Source organism: Cydia fagiglandana, chromosome 21, assembly GCF_963556715.1.
Source record: "Cydia fagiglandana chromosome 21, ilCydFagi1.1, whole genome shotgun sequence".
Lineage (NCBI taxonomy): Eukaryota > Metazoa > Arthropoda > Insecta > Lepidoptera > Tortricidae > Cydia > Cydia fagiglandana.
Window position 1 is genome coordinate 741,568 of NC_085952.1, and position 19,819 is coordinate 761,386.

The 19,819-nt window shown below is 37.9% G+C and overlaps 2 protein-coding genes across 3 annotated transcripts in view; one reads left to right on the plus strand and one right to left on the minus strand.

Annotated features, from left to right (window-relative positions):
• Positions 1–19,819, minus strand: part of LOC134675061 (alpha-2 adrenergic receptor) — a 683,584-nt gene that overhangs the window by 65,400 nt on the left and 598,365 nt on the right. The window lies entirely within an intron of this gene.
• On the plus strand, positions 10,130–11,250 carry LOC134675045 (ommochrome-binding protein-like). Its single transcript, XM_063533190.1, has one exon. The coding sequence runs from the start codon at positions 10,373–10,375 to the stop codon at positions 11,240–11,242; it is 870 nt and encodes a 289-aa protein (XP_063389260.1). The 5' UTR covers positions 10,130–10,372; the 3' UTR covers positions 11,243–11,250.

Below are 19,819 nucleotides of genomic sequence, written 5' to 3' on the forward strand. Positions count from 1 at the left end.
TTTACAAAAACAACATAACTACATTAGACAATATTTCACAGGAGATCGATAATACTAAATTTTTCTTTAAATAATAATGAGTAAAGCTTTTTTTTGAGGGACGATAAAGATATAATTATGGCCACAAATTTAAGAATGATAAATGTTTAAAATAACGTTTATTTTGATTTATTTTGTAATGTTTTACAATTACTATTTTCCTCGCGGTGGTGTGATGAAAAATTTTGTGTTTCAATTGGTAGCACATTTAATTTTTGTTTAACCCTCGTGCCTTGAAACCCACGCGGCGCTTAATTCCACTTTTCGAATCACTCCCTACGCTCGTGGTTCAATTTTGGAATTTTTCACTTGCTCAGTTATCAATATTAGCAAAAGAGGTTAAACAACAACGTCAACAACTTTGCCCCCTTGTAAAACAAATAACTATAATCAGTGAAATAAAGTACCTTTATTATAATAACAACACTTAAGGGGCCCACTGATTAACAGTCCGCCAGACGGTATCGGCCTGTCAGTTAGAACAAAATTTTGACAGTTCCGAACAACTGACAGGCCGATACCGTCCGGCGGACTGTTAATCAGTGAGTCCCTTTAGGTACTTGGCTGGGTGACAATCGCTATCGCTACGACAACGAAACGCTTTGTCTCTCTATTACTCTTCCATATTACTGTGACAGTTACAGTTGCGTTTCGATCGCTACTGAGCGTAAGCGATTGTTGTTGGCTACGCGGCCAGAGCGGTATCACGCCAGATTTCGCCGACGTCGAGCTCACAGATCTATCTCCACTCTATCTAATATGCCCAACGACAACATAAATTCATCATCTCATCATCATCATCTCAGCCATAAGACGTCCACTGCTGAACATAGGCCTCCCCCTTGGACCTCCATACGTGCCGATTGGAAGCGACCCGCATCCAGCGTCTTCCGGCGACCTTAACAAGGTCGTCTGTCCATCTTGCGGGTGGACGTCCTACGCTGCGCTTGCTAGTCCGTGGTCTCCACTCGAACACTTTTCGACCCCATCGGCCATCTTCTCTGCGTGCAATGTGGCCTGCCCATTGCCACTTCAGCTTGCTAATCCGGTGGGCTATGTCGGTGACTTTAGTTCGTCTACGGATCTTTTCATTTCTGATTCGATCACGATAAATTAACAACATAAAGTAACAACACAAATTATGTGTAACGAGTTGCATACTCATAGCACCCGACCATTACCCCAAACCGCACTCGATGGTAAATCATAAAGTTCGGTTACACGATAGCTTAATTAGGCTAACTCGGGTTATAGTTTATTTGAGTTAATTAGCGGGTTTCATATTACTTATTTATAACATATAGAAGGGTATTTTAACTTATTTCAATATTTTTATTTTATTTTAGGGGGGTTGGAAGCTCAGATGGCAGTCGCTTCCGTAAAAACTAGTCACTAGTACCACAAAAGAGATAGGTACAGAAATCAATCTACATACAAAGCGCGCTCGAGCAATGCACACATAGACACTGCTCACGGACACGATATCTCGGACCAGTTGGGACCACTGCGAGCGCGAGTGCCATCCGCTTGAGACACGAGTCTGTGAACTTTTTTGTGCAATAATGGAGAAACAAAACAAAAAGTTATTATAACTGTACAGTGGACGGTTGTTTAAATTCAACATTAACCGGTGAATTGTCGTTTTTTAAGCTACCAATGGTTTCAGAGAGAATGCGTATGCGAATTTATTACATTGTACATGAGAATGCCAATTTATTACACTTTAAAATATAATAATCGTGCATTTCGCCAAACTCGAAATTATTTTCTGTGGCAAATCTGTAATATAACAATGACATTAAAATGAAAATAGCTATTTGAGTTACTAATGTCATTATTAATTTATATTTCCATTCTTCCCGTTTCATCCTCAACAATAAATCAAACAACTAGATACGAGATACGATACGATGGATACGAGTGCCACTACCACGATAGTTTTTTGTGCATAAGTCATAGTTCGCAACAATCGCAACCCTAGAGCGACCGCCGACCGTAGGTATGAAAAGTAAAGTACATACATGTGATTGACTTCTGTACTTATCTGTTTTGTGCTAGTACGTCAATTCTTGGGATTAGTTGTCAAGCAGACCCCAGACTCCCATGAGCCGTGGCAAAATGCCGGGATAACGCGAGGAAGAAGATAAATTGATATTCTTAAATACTGAACTGATGTTGTATGTGTCCTTCGCTTTTTTTTTAATGAAATAGGAGGCAAACGAGCAGACGGATCACCTGGTGGTAAGCTATTACCGCCGCCCATGGACACCCGCAACACCAGAAGGGTTGCAAGCGCGTTGCCGGCCTTTAAGATGGGAGTACGCTCTACGCTTACGCTCTAGGAAGGTAGGGTCATTGGTATCGATAAATATTCAGTTCTGGGAACATTGACATAATAAATAGCACTAATTAGTAATTGCAACTGTCAACATACAGGGTGTGAATCGCATAATGTCCTCTTTATCGTCGCTTCCTCTAATTTAGCATTCTGTATGAAATGCTAATGTTACTAACTACCTTTCAAAGCAATTAAGCTGTGGTACGAACCACGAGATGGAGCGGATTTGCTGATGAGCGAAATTTGTGCATTCGCAATTCAAATGCGGGTTAGGAATTTATGATGTAGATGCAGTTGGTCTACGAGTTAAACATAATATAAAATATATGAATGCCGTTTAATGTGTTTCAGTAGGTACCTTGTTTGAAAGCTTAAAATAGGACATTTTAACAAAATTGAACAATCTTAAGAAAAATAAAGTATGTTTCCACTACAATTAATTGTATCCGATTGATTTTCAGAGTGAACAGTGAAAATATCCTGAAGACGTATCTTAGACTAATTACTTATATCTGGATTTCCCTTACTTTAGTACGAGTACATTGCGTCGTCATAGTCCATTTACAAAGCGCCGCTTAGTCCATCTATTCTACTGGGCCTTACTGAAAATATACTGTGACACCAAGCTGAGTGAGGACCATCTCTTAATTTTGTGTTATTATTTTTAGATATTTTTATGTTTATGTTATCGTGGTAATAAAGATATTTTATTTATTTCTTTCTTGACAAATACTAATAAGAGAAACGCTCGCGAGCAAACAAGCGAGATGCATCTGCCGATGAGAAAAAATATTACATATTTTTTAAATTTGAACTGGCCTCCTACAAACAGCAAAACACTTAACTTTCCATCGGTGGACCTTATGCCTTTTGTAATAAGGTTTACCGGTGGACAGTTAACAGTGTGGGCGATGAAACTAATCTCAGCGACATGTTCCTACCGAGGAAAATTGTTATTAATGTCAGATTCATGTCATATTTACTTTTTTAAATAAGCCCAAACGTATTTTCCCCTGAATACAATTCCGCTCTCGCCTCAGCTTGTCCCTTGTACCATTTTTGCACACGTAGCTGTTAGGTAAGAATTAGCATATTTAATCGTAAATGCAAGTTTTCAAATAATCGAGAGCGTGATATTGGAATCGCATCGAGATGCTAATTTGTTGCTTTTGTGAGATATTTAATCATAATAGTTATTTAATACTATCATCATTATATTTTTTCAATAAAGAGATTGTATTGTATTATATTGTCTTGCACTGTACAGTACAAACTACGACTCTGTGTTTGGCCCGTAGGTTAACGGCCCGATTCTAACTTTAAGATACGTCAACTAATAGATCTAGAAACGATATGGATTAGATATGTCACTGTCAAATGTGACGTTTCTTCAAACAAATACGTCACTTTTGACACTGACACATCTAATCCATATCGTTTCCAGATCTATTAATTGACGTATCTTAAAGTTCGAATCCGGCAGTGCCTATTCGAGAATGCCTTGAATTATGTAGGTACCTATATATCGTCACTACTTTGTTAAAATGCAGTAACTCTGTATGCACGTATGCCACACATAGTTACCACATTTTTATTTTTATTGACAGAACAAGATACGAGTGTTTTTCAAAGTAGTCACGATATGTACTTAGGCCACCTTTTGTAATTAGTAATATGCTAGCTAGATGACAAGTTATTTATGGTATCCATCGATCCTGTTTGATTGGCAACAAATCGGACTGCATAAAAAAAACTGGTCATCTAATATATTGTCCCTACTGGTGATATACATGTACCCGATTCACCCTGTATAGTTGACTCCTACGACCGCATACCAGTGGTCTCTGTAATTAAAGCGCCTCTAGCGGCTCTGGCACAGACTACCTCTGATAGACTTAGCTTTAGCAGCATAAATTTACCCAATCTAACGATCGGCCAAGCTTCAAGCAAGTTAGCTTTTAAATTTATCCACTTATGCCGAACACCAAGCCTGGTCTAGTAGAAAATATTCGTTATCGCTTAATGCACGTAAAGTTGTATGTATAATAATGTAAGTCGACGCGCGACGATATACATAGTGTCAGTCACCAGCCAAAATGTAATGAAACAGCCAAATTTTTTTCGCGATTTCGGGGTTAATATTATAGTAAAAGTTGTTCAGTATAATCCCAAAACCTCCCTGGCAACGGGAATGTACTTATTTTTTAGCCTGCCTGTATGTTATTATTCCATCGCTAACTGTATGGCAATGTTGGCCGAAACGTTAATGCAATTGAAAATGTTGGCCAATAACCATTATAAATTGAATCGTAAACTGTAATCGTCCGTTACGGTTTAAGGTTCAATTTATAATGTTATTGGTAACATTTTCAATTGCATTAACGTTTCGGCCAACACTGCTATGACACTGCCGTGTGTGATGATCACTTGCTTCGTCTAGTGGATTGTGATCTGTGTCCGACCACAAAACTGATCAATTCGTTGGTCATGTTTGCTAACCACTAAAACAACTGAAGTTAAATTAGTTTTATATCAACTATGGAACGAATCAGGTTATGTTGATCAATAATGTGGTTTGTGTTATTGTTATACAATTGTATAAAATTAATCCATTTTAATTATTATAAGAGCTATTGGTCAATGAAACACCTGATGAAGGGAGACCTACCTCTATCACTCAAGCGTAGGCTCATGGACATGTGCGTACTTCCAGTTCTCACCTACGGTGCTCAGACCTGGTCATTGACGGAAGCTCAGAAGTCCAAACTCGGGGTTTGCCAGAGAGCTATGGAGCGCAGCATATTAGGTGTAAAATTAAGGGATCGAGTCCGAAACACCACGCTGCGCTCTAAAACTCGAATAATAGACGTAGCTCGGAAAGCGGCCAAGTTAAAATGGGACTGGGCTGGTCATGTCTGCCGAATGCCGGACGACTTGTGGGCCAAGTTAACCACAGAGTGGGAGCCCCACGAGTCTAACCGGGGAGCCGGCAGGCCTCGTCGGCGATGGCGGGATAACTTGGACTCCTTCTTGAGAGGCTGGCCAGATATTGCACTAAATAGAGACGAGTGGAGAAAGAGGGGGGAGGCCTTTGCCCAGCAGTGGGACACAGTGGGCTCTGAATAATAAATAATAATAATAATTATTATTATATAGCATGATTTGATGCAAATTTCATTAGGTACAAATAATAAATTATTATATGATAATTTTATGCAGAATTTGAATTTTATTAATTCTTTACCTACAGTTATATAATAGTATATTATATGTATATACATAGAAAACATTCATTAATCAGGAATAAATATTTGTAAATACAGAAATAAATGCCCTTATCGGGATTTGAACCTGAGACCTCATGCGTTTTAGGCAGGGTCACTACCGACTAGGCTACCTAATGGCTCCTCTACACGATGGGCCAACGCCGGCCACTCCAAGGGACGCAGCCATGCGGTAGAATGAGATAGCAACATCACTTGCTCCCTCTAACGAATAAATGCGTCCCTTGGAGTTGCCGGCGTTGGCCCATCGTGTAGAGGAGCCATAATAGGAGACCTTAAAAACCTATGTGCCTAGGCACAAAAATAAACATATCAAGATAGGTATTGAATAAAATAAATTAATTTGTTCCCAAGTTGTAAGACTTTTTTATACCACGTCGGTGGCAAATAAGCATACGGCCCATATCAGGCGATGGTAAGCAGTCACCGTAGCCTAACGTATGGACGCCTGTAACTCCAGAGGAGTTACATGCGCGTTGCCAACCCTTTAAAAATCTGTACACTCCTTTTTTGAAGAACCCCATACCGTAGACCCTCGGGAAATCCTCAGCAGGGAGCTCATTTTTTTATTTTTTATTTTTTTTTTGACATGGACATTTTGAGTTGGGCAGCTGGTACCCTTGACTCTATATTTGACTGGAGCGTCAAGTGCGCGAGAGGCGCACTGAGCTCTTAAAACTAAAACTAAAACTATATTTACATTTTACTTATAACTAAGGTCGATGCCCCCTTTGAATTCACAAGCCTTAGGGGCTCATAGCAAAGAATTTAAAGGGGTCATCGAGCGGAATCTGTACATAGTTTTGGACTTTATTTGAGGTGTCCTGTGGACTACAATAAGGAGTTTTAGTCTTTTTTGGCCACTTTTTGATTTTAGTGTTGCCGAGTACCCTAGGAGTACCGGGAACTATTTTGGAGCTACCTGGACCATCAGGAGAGCCAAGTAATAGAGGGGGGGATGAGGAGGTTTGGGAGGTGTTAATGGGATGATTAGCGGGCAATGATGTTGAGAAAGGTAAAGGAGTTGATGATGAAAGTGAAAGTGAAGAGGTAGGAGGGGGGGAGGGTGAGTTGTGATTTGGGTTAGGATTATGAGTGGGATGAGGTGTAAGGATTTGATTATGAGTGACTGAGGGAGGGAGGCCAAGACGCGCTCTGAGGAGTTCACCTTCCATGCGAATATCCTCCTCGAAGGCTTTGGTGATTTCGTCATCACTATCGCCAAGAGCGTGTCTGGGCCTCCTCTTCCGGAATGGGACCGAGGGGAGGGGGGTGTAGGTCATAGCATCCCTGATCAAAGGGTTGCCATGAACCACAGCCCCCTCGTGAAGTCTTTTTGATAATGATTTGATGAAAAACCGCACCGAGGGTACTTTGAGGTCCCTGTGCAAATCAATATTTCTGATGTAACCTGGACAACCTGTGGCTCTACGTAAAAAATTATTTTGGATAACCTGGAGCGAATAAAGTTTCTTTTTTGAGGCATGGGCGAAAACAGACGATGAATAGGTGAATACAGGGCGGATACAAGTTTTATAAAGAGTTAGTTTGTTTTTAAGGGACATTTTACTTTTGGTATTGGTTAGGATATTTAGTCTTCCAGATATAAAGGCAGCACGATCCCGTACTGCCTTTATATGCTTGAAGAAGTTGAGTTTACGGTCTAGGTGGACCCCAAGGTATTTAGCCGAGGCTACCCACGGGATAGGCTGGCGAAGCAGCTTGATAGACGGGTGCCTGTCCACCAGCTCCTGATACTTCCCTTTCCTGGAGAAAATTATGGCCTGACAGGGAGCTCATTCCACAGCCAAATTTCTCTTAATGTGTCCATACTGTCCATGTCGGCAGCCGATCGTAAGATCAGGCATATCGTGAAATTCCTAGGCATATCGTGAAACGTGGAAATCCTTGACTCGTTCCCTGGGTCGACGGAGCCCCGCTACGCGGGGCTCCTATTTCTGGGCAGTTTGCCTTTCGGGCATCTGAAGCAACCTAACGAACCTATCCTACCTATATATTGGTTTAATGAGACTATCGTCAAAATATTACACAGGAACATTACGATCTGCCTGATCTTACGATCGGCCGCCGACATCTACAAATTACCAGTTCGCCTGACGATATCAGCCTGTAAGTTGTTCGGAACTCACCATTTGCGATTAACTGACAGGCCGATATCGTTCGGCGAACTGGTAATCTGTGGGCCGTTTTAAACTGTACAATGCGCTACTATTTAAGGGGCCCACTGATTAACAGTCCGCCGGACAGTATCGGCCTGTCAGTTGTGCGGAATCAAAATTTTGTTCTAACTGACAGACCGATACCGTCCGGCGGACTGTTAATCAGTGGGCCCCTTTAGGCTCTAGGGTGTGAGGATGAAAATGGGCGTTTTCTAAAAGAAATATTGAAAACCTGATTCTTTCAAATCTGGACGTTCTTGGGCTCATTCTACTCAGAATCGACAGCCTTCTCCATCCCGCCATTAAAAAAAGATGTCCCAAAATGTCCATTCCATTAAGTCACGTTTAAGTATGAATTTTTTTTTCACATGTATGTGCGTGACGTAGCGGAACGTACAATTTTCATACAAATTTTTGGGACATTTTATTTTATCATCAGAATTGAATATGCTAGTGATTCTGAGTTGAAAAACACAAAAACACCAGGATCTGTGAGAATCAGGTTTTCGATATTTATTTTGGAAAACGCCCAAGTTCATCTTCCCTCGCATTTTCATGCTGTAAATTGATTTATAAAACAAATGAATTCTTACCAATAATAAACAATAAATTGTTTGCAAATAAATCGTGACCTAATATCGTGCATTGAATAAACAAATAGCTTGACAACATCACACCTACATGAATCAGTGTTACGTAAATATTCGCGAGAAAGACACACGCATATGAATAAAAGTAATTTAATATTTTAAAATAAAATAAAACAACAATACCCCTAGTATAAATTTCGTTCGATATCGTGACAAGCGTTCGCGTTAGCGTTATGTCTATTTTTGTACGGGAATTTGAAGTTTTTGAACAGCGCCAAGCGGGTCGTTTTGGAAACTCAATATGCCATACTAACGCAAACGCGTACGCACGAAATTTACATTAGGGGTACTGTTTATTTGGAAGTTTGGAATTAATAATTTTAATCTTTGGATTCTTTGGCCTAAGCAGGTAAGAATATGATCAGTGTTCAGGTTCACTGACTACTGCTCTGGACCTTATTTTACTGCTATTTGTTTTGGAACACTTCACTTGATAATTTAATACGATTTGTTAGAGCGGTTCTCAAACTTTTTTGGTGACAGAACCCTTTTCGAAAGATAAATACTTACTTGACGGAACCCCAAATAAAAAATTGTCATCCTCACTGGGACCAGATTAACCTATAAAAGAGCTAGTTTTTTCTTAATATTACAAATATTCTCGCGGAGCCCCATCAGAGGGTTTGCGGAGCCCTAGGGATCCACGGAGCACACTTTGAGACTGCATGACTGTGTTAGTCCGTTTTCCCAAATGCATATTTTCGTTGCTTAATATCGGAAATTGAATTCCGAATTAATTGAATGAGGCAGCATTTTTTCTCATCACTATAATTAGCTATTTATTAGTTATACCTACCTATTAGAAAAAACTACAAAATTTGCAACGCACCTGCATAATTTTAATTAAGTAAAGTGCTTAAATTCAAACACAGAAACTAACAAAATTTAATATTTCAAGCTTCGAAACTCAGCCCTGCTTTTTCCTGGAATTACAATTAAGAATTTATACATCATAGTATATTTATCATTGCAAAACCATTCTTATTGCTAAGAAAATAGAGTTGCTTTGAGGTTGCCTGTATTCTGTTTCTCCATTAATGCTAAGTGCATAGACGTTTTCCGACCACTTAAACATGCGCTAAAGAATTATCCTTCAGCGAGTTGTAGTAGAGGAACGAAAAACGCCTTTCTGGGGGTTATAACCAGTTCAAAATTCGAATACATAGAGGACGAATTTTAATAGCTCTTAAAATGTAAACGGGTTAAATTTCATTACAGTGGTAGGTACGGTTACAGTAAGTCTGTGTTATTATTAACTCATGAATGTTCCGTGTTTATTTTTTATTTTATTTTCAAAAAGTGTATAGTCAGAATGTAAAAAGTCTGCAGTGATTTTGATAGCCCACGCAGTGTAACTGTCATTTTAAACGTCAAACTTGTATGAAATTATGACGTAGGTATACATAACACTTACACTGCGTGGGCTATCAAATCCGCTGCAGACTTTTATTGGTGCGACTATAAATATTTCATTTTTCAAAAAACATATTATGGTTATATGGGCACTTTTTACTAAAATATATTCCATTGGTAATTTTTTTAGCCCAGTAATCCAAGAATATTGATCTTGTTTTGAACATTTCGTTCCACGCTTATATGCATAGAGTTAACATTTCATATGTTTACGTTTAGGTACCATTTTCTATGTAAATGTTATGTCCTTCGTAAACGTTTTACCAAACAATTTCCTATTCAAGCAGTCTCCAGTTCAAAACCATTCTTGCTCATAGCAGAAATTTATATAAGCATACAATATTCAAATAAGCTTGGAGTTCATAAAATCCAAACGAAAATCTCCCCGCTGAAAGTATTAATATTATATGACATCGTCTGTGTTTTAATCCAATATCTATTTCAGACGCTGAGAAACTAGAAATACAAATGCATTTCTTATTGCTGCTGAGTATCTCCGGCGTCGCAAGCGGGGAGTTCATCAAATGCGATGGCGTCATATTCCGGGGCGTCTACTTCGACAAGGTCCCATTCGTCAGGAACTTCTATAAGCCTTCCAATCTTTTCCTCCACAAGTTCTCTGGGATGTTGTTTTTTAGTAACACCGTTCTGAATGGAACTAACATCACAGATTTTACCATTACTTCCTGCTCCGTCGACTCCGGAAGATGCACAGACGTCCACGGAATCCCAGGAGGATTTGCGATTGGTTACGATCAAGGAAATGACGATGTTTATCTAGGTGGCCATGATGGTATTTACAAATACAACTTTGTATCAAGAGCAGCCGAATTTTTCGGTGAAGAAGGAAGATCTATATGGTCACTATTCATCAGGAAGAACTTCTACTACATCCGTTATCCAGAGCAGAAGTTATACGTATACGTGGATTCAGCGTTTGTAAAAGTAGCGGAAGCTTACTATTTCGAAGTTGACATTTTCTTCATCTCCAGACAAAACGATATCTATATAGCTAACAAAACCGCTTTATACAAAATCGAGCATCCATCATATACTTCCATATTTCTTGCTGATAATTTTGTGGTTCGACAAATTGTTGAAGATGGTTTCGGCGACATATATTTTTGTGGAAACGACGGTATATATATTGAAGATAAACCTGCTTATGGAGTTAAAAGGGTGGCCAAAATAGATGACGCTTACGGTCTTGTTTTTGACGAGAATGATCAAGTTATGTTTTCTGACAGAGATACGATATACAGACTGAAACAAAGTCCGTATAGTAATGAATGTTTTTATGCTCTCAGTAGTTATGATCAAACTGGCGCTAATAAATAAATCATACATACTTATCTAGATCTACCGCTTAAACCAGACGAGATTAAACAGATTAAAAAATTGATTAATTGTTTCAGTCCATAACTCCTAATCCTCATAGCGTAGTCGGTATTCCCGCCAACAAAGCAGAGCGCCCGGGTTCAAATCTTGGCAGGGGCATTTATTAGTATTTTTACCACAAAATTTGTTTCTAAACACTAACTTAACATCACCTTCTAAGTTTAAGTGTTGTTAATTTTGTGTGTATTTACCTATGTAGATACATAAGTATTTAAATAATTTAACACACGCTTTACTCGGCTTATTGTGGGAAAGGTGGTCGATTTGTATAAAATTATCCTTTTTTTATAGGAGTTATTAGTGCATCCATATTTTTACACTTGACTGTACATTATGTACGTAATATTTAAAACACAGCATTCATTTTACGACGTAGCTGAAATACATTAAAATACTGAAATAGCCTCAAGCGTAGTAAAATAAAGATACATTCAAATTTAAACATGTCACAGTTTTGAAGAGCTTGTGTGTTAATTGAAAACGGTTTATTTTAAATGTTGGAAATGTAGTTGCTCCGCAAAATGAACATGTAATGTTTACCAGTAATACAGTGAAACCTCAGTAACGAGGATTTATGAACGTCAAATAATCTTATAAATTGATTTATTTCACAACAAGATAATATAACCAGTGGATATAATCAATAACGGGTTTAACGCGATTCAATTTCATTACTTTAGAGACAAAAAAAAATGTTGTCCGTAATCCGGTCGGTAATTTTGCGTGATAACGTCATAAGAAAATATTACATTACATTACGTAACGTTACCATGGAGATCTGTCCACAACGTTACCATGGAGATCCGTCTACAACGTGACACTTTTTCGTGCATGCTACCGGTGTTCATCGATTTATAAGACGTTATAACGTCAAAAAATTCCCGGAAAAGGGGGGCAAGTTCGCTAATTGTACCACTGGAGGAGCACAGTGAAAAAGGCGGCTGCATCAGTTGGCCATGCCTTGCCGCGTAGCCAAGATGCCAATCGCTTATGCTCCGTAGCGATCGAAACGCAACTGTCACTATCGCACTAATATGGAAGAGTGATAGAGAGACATCAAGCTTTTCGCTGTCGAAGCGATAGCGATTGTAACCTTGGCTAGACCGGCTGGGCGGATCTGGAGGTGGCCGCGCTGGACCGCGAGGAAATCCCTTTCGAGTGCCCCGTGTTTCGCCTTGACGCGCTCTTATTCTCATTACAATAAAGTCGCGTCAAGATCATTATAAGTAAGTAAGTAGTAAGTAAGTTTGTCTATCTGACCTGACTGGAGTTTTCCTCTCATCTAATCGAAGGTTAGCTGGAAGAGATCCCTTATAGGGATAAGTTCGCCTTTGTACTTCCATTACTGTAATTTATTTTTGTAAACCTGTGTTGTGTACAATAAAGTGATTACTACTACTACTACTACTATTATGAACACCTCGCCCGCTTAGTAACTATTGCTGCTGACTGCAGTACGCGTCCGCGCGCGGCAGCATACAAAAGTATAAAATACGTTGCCGCGGCTTATCCAAGTGTCACCTAGTGTGAATGGCCTAAAAGGCAAAGGCATAGTTGGCCTGTTAGCTCTCTGAGCCTATCGGCGCCGGTCGCACTCCCAACAGGCAGTTTTCAGTAAAAATTGGACTCAAAGCGAAACTTTAGTGATGTAGGCGACTAATCAAATGTCGATATTTTAGTTTAGTATTTATGCTATCAAAATCGTTGTGTTATTTATACGTTATAACTTATAACTTCAAGAAGTTTAACGTTTAAAATAACACTAGCATTGCGTGTGCTATCAAAATCAAAATTATTAAATCGGAACTGGTTCCAAAATTATTAAATCGGTTAAATTTTAATTTAAAAAAAAAACAAACCAAAATCTAAATTCCAACATGAAATAACATCGATATATATTATATTCAATAGGTAAATGTAAGACTATACTTATTTTAAGACTTGATGAGAAAAAAGAAGCGAAAGAGGTATGTCAGGATCGTAGCAAGTGGAAATCCGTGGTCTCTGCCTACACCTCCGGGAAATAGGCGTGATTATATGTATAAGAACGATACATAGGTACCTATATAAAAAGTTAAATACATATCAGAACCTATACGCACACTCCAAAATACTTGCTGTCAATCCATTCCCGTGACAAGTACAAACAAGACGAAGATAAAATACCTACAAATTTATCGACAAAATGCACCTCCCTAGGGAATGTGTACGGGCAATCTATCGATATGACTCGCGCGAAAATGTCGAAAAAACTGTCAAGGGTGATTGAATTACTCGAAGAAGGTTTTGCACGGAGAAATATAGTGAAGTAAGTTACTGTTAGGAAATAACATATCAAGGCAAAGTAATAATAAATAATAAATAAATATTATAGGACATTTTTTACACAAATTGACTAAGCCCCACGGTAAGCTCAAGAAAGCTTGTGTTGTGGGTACTTAGACAACGATATATATAATATATATTAATATTTAAATACATAGAATACAACCATGACTCAGAAAAAAATACGATATATATAATATATATTAATATTTAAATACATAGAATACAACCATGACTCAGAAAAAAAATCTGTATGTGTAAAATTGTTGATACCTTTATAATTTATAACATGTTATACTTTTTACACAATTTTGACAATAAAACATTATCTTATCTTATCTTATCTTATCTTATCTTATCTTATCACCATACAAATAAATGCCCTTACCAGGATTCGAACCCGGGACCATTGGCTTCATAGGCAGTGTCACTACCCACTAGGCCAGACCGGTTGTCAAACACTTACAGCAAATAATATTCGGATATACCTTCATATATAGTCCGAGAAGAATTTGTAGAAAATTATTGAGGGCGCTATTTCTAACGTAAGTGGCACATTTTTGACGTAAAATGCATAACATGGCAACAATTTGGTATGGATTTTTTTAGTTCCATTTCATTTCACTTCTACTATTTTATGTCGCACTCTCTATATTATATAAGGAGCATAGTTATTTGTTTTACAAGGGGGCATAGTTCTTCCTATTATTCTAACTTATTAATCAAATCCTAATCAACGCTATTTAAATATTTAGCATTAAATAAAGTTAAATTACAAATCTTCACTTAAAAGGCAATTTCACCACCAAACATGAGGTAGGTACCTATATCAACTCAAAATTTGCATCAAGTTACATTGCTACTCTTGTGGATAAAATGCCACTTTCTGATCACTTATTGAATAATAAAGAAAGCCTTACAAGATGGTGTGGTAAAAAAAAACAATACGATATTAGGAAAATTATAAATTATGGCAAAAAATATTAGGGATTTAAAAATAATAATATTTTTTATAATTATGGGAGAAAAATACTATAAGGGTTTCTTGTCCGGCTTTTAAACCGCGGGTCCCTAAAAACAAAAACCTTTCAAAAACACACCAGTGGCGCTGAAAAGAGCGTCAATTATTCACGAATTTACCGTCACCCGGCATCACGAACATGACGGTGGCGTGGTAAAACTAGGTAAGTACGATTTTCTACATTTCACTGCATAGTTATACTTGTCAATATTACCATTCTATTTTAGGGCCTTAAACGAGAATGGTTTCCAAAACAACCAATATTAATAATAACCAAAAGCTACACAGCAAAAGATGACTGGCGATGGCGTTCGAACCGCTAAAAGGCGGTCTCTTTAAGACATACTTACTATTAGGTACCTAGCGAAAGTACGTCAGACAGAAAACGTAATTCCTAAGATTTTTGGAAAATTATATACAAGATAAATCATCTTAATAGACGAATCACGCAATGGACGAACTCCGTAATTATGAATCGCGAAATGGACAAAATGCAGAGTGACAAATCGCGAAATGGACGAACTGCGTATTGACAAATCATGAAATGGACGCATCACTTATGGACGAACTGCGTAGTAGACGAATGGACGAAATGCGACTTGGACGACCTGCGTATTGGACGTGCAGCTAACAAATCAAAATAATTATAGTGCACACAATTAAGTAAGTATGGCCAGGGGTCCCCGCACTAGAGTAGGCATGTACGATCAGCCAAGAAAGTGGTCTACCACTTTACGACTCTATCTTCTGATTGATGGAGTTGAAAAGTGGTAGACCACTTTCTTGGCTGACTGTACCTGTACTATATATGCATTTGTGCCTATCATGTGTGACAGTTGCAACATAGATACATATAAAGCAAATAACATTATTTTTGTTAAGTGAAACCAATTACATTACATTCTTAGTAAACTACATTTAAAAGCATATTTTTGGTTCGTCATCATCATCATCTCAGCCATAAGACGTCCACTGCTGAACATAGGTCTCCCCCTTGGACCTCCATACGTGCCGGTTGGAAGCGACCCGCATCAAGCGTCTTCCGGCGACCTTAACAAGGTCGTCCGTCCATCTTGTGGGTGGACGTCCTACGCTGCGCTAGCTAGTCCGTGGTCTCCACTCGAGCACTTTTCGACCCCATCGGCCATCTTCTCTGCACTTTTGCTTTTGCTAGTTTTGGTTATTACGAACAAAATTTAGTCTAGCTCAAGCATGAAGGTAAATTTAAAAGGATTTGTGTACAGCAAAGTTTATAATGCTTACCTTGCGAAGCAGATCATTAAAATCCGTGAATAAATACGGCGAAAAAACAGACTTTAACACAGGGTTTTAAAAAGCCCTCGAGGGATAGCATTGTTGAAGATATTTGAATTATGAGATTTAATTATTGAACAGCCATTATGGTGTAATTTTAAAACAGATTCTAGTTAAATATTGAGATTAATAATTAATACGCGACTGGATTTTAATACTTACATATTTTATAAAAAAAGATTTTAACCAATTAAGCTGATTTTTATTATTAAGGTTTAAGTATTTTTAGTAGGTTCATTATGTTAAGATAATTTATTTATAGATATCAAAATTAAATACGCCTTATAAACGAGTGGTGGAAGTTTTTTAGGGTTCCGTACCCAAAGGGTAAAACGGGACCCTATTACTAAGACTTCGCTGTCCGTCCGTCCGTCCGTCTGTCACCAGGCTGTATCTCACGAACCGTGATAGCTAGACAGTTTAAATTTTCACAGATGATGTATTTCTGTTGCCGCTATAACAACAAATACTAAAAACAGAATAAAATAAAGATTTAAGTGGGGCTCCCATACAGCAAACGTGATTTTTGACCAAAGTTAAGCAACGTCGGGCATGGTCAGTACTTGGATGGGTGACCGTTTTCTTTTTGCATTTTTTTCCGTTTTTTTTTGCTTTATGGTACGGAACCCTTCGTGCGCGAGTCCGACTCGCACTTGCCCGGTTTTTATTATTAAGCTTTAAGTATTTTTAGTAAGTACATTATGTTAAGATAATTTATTTATAGATATCAAAATTAAATACGCCTTATAAACGAGTGGTGGAAGTTTTTTTTATAAAAAACTTTTACTTGCTGTAATTTCTTTGTACTAGAAATTCTCGTCACGAATTTTCTTATTTATTAAATAAAATTAGTCTCAAAAAAAGCACTGCAAGCTACGTAAGCGACGTTCCTTCAGTAATTTTCTAGTGCTTTATTTCGTGCGATGGTGTAAAATAATATTTTACCGAAATATTGTCAACATCCTTGCTAGAGTCAGACCGTGCAAGTGTCATTTTAAACGTCAAACTTCTATGAAATTATCACGTGTAAATAACACTTGCACTGCGTGGGCACAACACCAGAACCGTAAATCAGTAACATACGGGTTTTGTTTTTCGCCATCCCACGAAACTCTGGACGAGGTTTTGGCCAAAATACGAGCCAAATTTGCACACAGCAGATTGAATTAAACAATTTGGCCGACCGCACTTTTTGCATCACTATCAGAATTGCACTCGTGCATATTCCGGGCCTTATTATAAACGTTTGTGAAAAAAGTGAAAATGTTTGTTGCTGGCGTGTTTTCGTAAACTAACTTGTTTCAGGGACTTGTAAATTATGAAGACTAGCAGTGACGATTTTGCCGAGGTTTTCTAAGACTGACAAGTTTCTATTTGGCCCTCGTCAAGAGTTTTGGCCAGAGGGTATCCAGTTTCGGCGGTTCCGTGGTCGGGAAACACCAGACACTGCGCGGTTCCGTAATGCATCGCAACCATAATGTGATTTGTAGTGTTTAGTTTTAAAATACATTTTAATAATATGTATGCTAATTTTAAGGTATTTATGTATGGGTCACTAGTTGCCTGAAATAAAAAAATCATTTCATTTAATTTTCATATCATGTTACGTATTTTCAGTGGTACTTATTTATTGTACTGGCAAGGGGTACTTAAATACTTTCTGATCACAGACGTTGAAAGTCATCTAATTTAACTGATATAAACAGGAAGATGCCTATAATAATATGTAGATTACTTATGGTTATTAAGTTTAGATAAGGTTATACCCATGTCCATTTCAGTTATCATTTTCCTTAATTTTATTTAATTACCTGAAACAAAAAATATACAATTAGTTTACACAGATACAATACACGTTCACGTAATTACAGTATGAAAATACGTATTCACAATAAAACAGCACCTACTCGTTTTTATAGGCGGGGTACTGTAAAGGTTTGCAACCTTGGGCCCATTCCTCGAATGGTATCAGTCTAATATTATTAGTGTGTTGGCATGGCAACCCATACGACTTGACAGTTCGTGGACTAAATAATACTATTAGTCTAATACCGTTCGAGAAATGGGCCCCTTTACAACCTTTTTGATCAGTGATTGGCTAAACACTGATTTAAACTTTCACGATTATTTAACATTATGAAACTACACAACGGTAGTTCGAAAAACTCGCGCGGCTAGAAGATGTTGATGTCAACTTAAGCCAGTCTTCTCCGAGACCACGGGGACAACGCCGTCCTCGAAACGTCGGAGGTAAATCTTAAAACTTAAATACGCGATTAAGTCCCGTTGTGTAGTTTCATAGTGATTGGCTAGTAAGTCAGTAGCTAGGCTATTTGAATTTAGAATCTGATCTCGCTTTCTGATGGAACGGGATGCGGATCGGCATTCCTAAAGAGGCAGCCAAAAGGCTAGCCGATTATTATTGTAATTTAGCTAAAATATATGAATATAATATACAGAAGATCATCGAAGTGTGTATGAATGTCTTTTAGGCCAATTAGGTACTCATTTTAGGCCAATCTCCCCTAACTTGTTAGTAAGATTGGTGATGATATAATTCTTATAAACAAGGTTGAAAGTAGTAGGTATCAAGGTTAAAACTAAAATTCCAAGATATTTTATTCTAACGACGCAAAGTTTAAGCAAATTGGGAATTTATAAATAAGGATAAAAACAAACAATATCCAGAGGGCGTACCGCGAACCACGTTCGACGTATTGCCTCCCTGTCACACTTACGTACGAATTTACAAGTGCGACAGAGAGGCAACACGTCGAACGTGATTCGCGGTAGGCCCTCAGATCTCCTCAAAACCTAATTTATAATAAAATTGCTTTTGTCCAATATTTTCAATTCAATTACTTCACGAGATAAGACTTAAAGCCAAAGTATAAAAACAAAGAAACAAAAAACCAATTATGGATCCTCTGAGCGATCTTCGATAGGGGATGAATTAGAATTAACAAGTGCCTCTGAGAGATTAAAAGAAATTGGCAAATAAATATAAACAAATTTGTAAGAAATTAGGGCAGAGTTTGTCCAGAATATAGAAGGTAATTAATTAGATTATTTTATGCAAAAAGCATCAATTTGGATGGAAAGAGATTTTTAAATTATCATAGATATGAACTTGTTAGACTTAAATAAATAACGAATTAGGGTAATCGCCAGTAACTGGCCACCGGCCAATAATTGGCCACCCTAAACTAAAAATGAATTCTATTCACCTATAAACAGAATTCATTTTAGCATATAAGGTTTCACTACGAGTAAATTATTGGACAGCCTTCAATAACTAGCCACCTTATACTAAAATTAATTCTGTTTATAGGTGAATAGAATTTATTTTTAACTTAGGATGGCCAGTTACTAACAGGTGGCCAGTTACTGGTGAATGACCTACTGCTTTTATGACAGTTAAGGTATCAATTTAAATGTAATGCAGAACCGTCTGCAAACAATACCATTAATTTAGTACCTATGGTGCGGCGCATCGTTACTAGTAAATTTACATTATAACTTGGAACTTTAAGAAGTGTAACATCCTTACGGTAGATGTCGCTAGGGGCGCCTCCCTAAACGCATATGGTGGAAATAGTCCTCGGGTGTAGTCTCGGTAGCTCAACTGGCAACGCATGTGCTAGTTATCCAGTGTCGCGAGTTCGAGTCTCACCCGAGACGGTGAATTTTCCACTGTTAATTTATCTGTGAACTGTAAATTGGCTTTCAATTCAGATGCAATATAAGGATACGTTGCGTTACAAATAGCATTAATCTTAAGACAGTAAATATCTGATTCAAGATTTTTTTTAATTAACCTGGCTTGCTGCCCCTACTCCCGTTACGGGACAGAAATA

What these genes read in the sequence shown, in the direction of transcription:
- LOC134675045 (XM_063533190.1), top strand. Translation starts at nt 10,373, where the DNA reads ATGCATTTCTTATTGCTGCTGAGTATCTCCGGCGTCGCAAGCGGGGAG.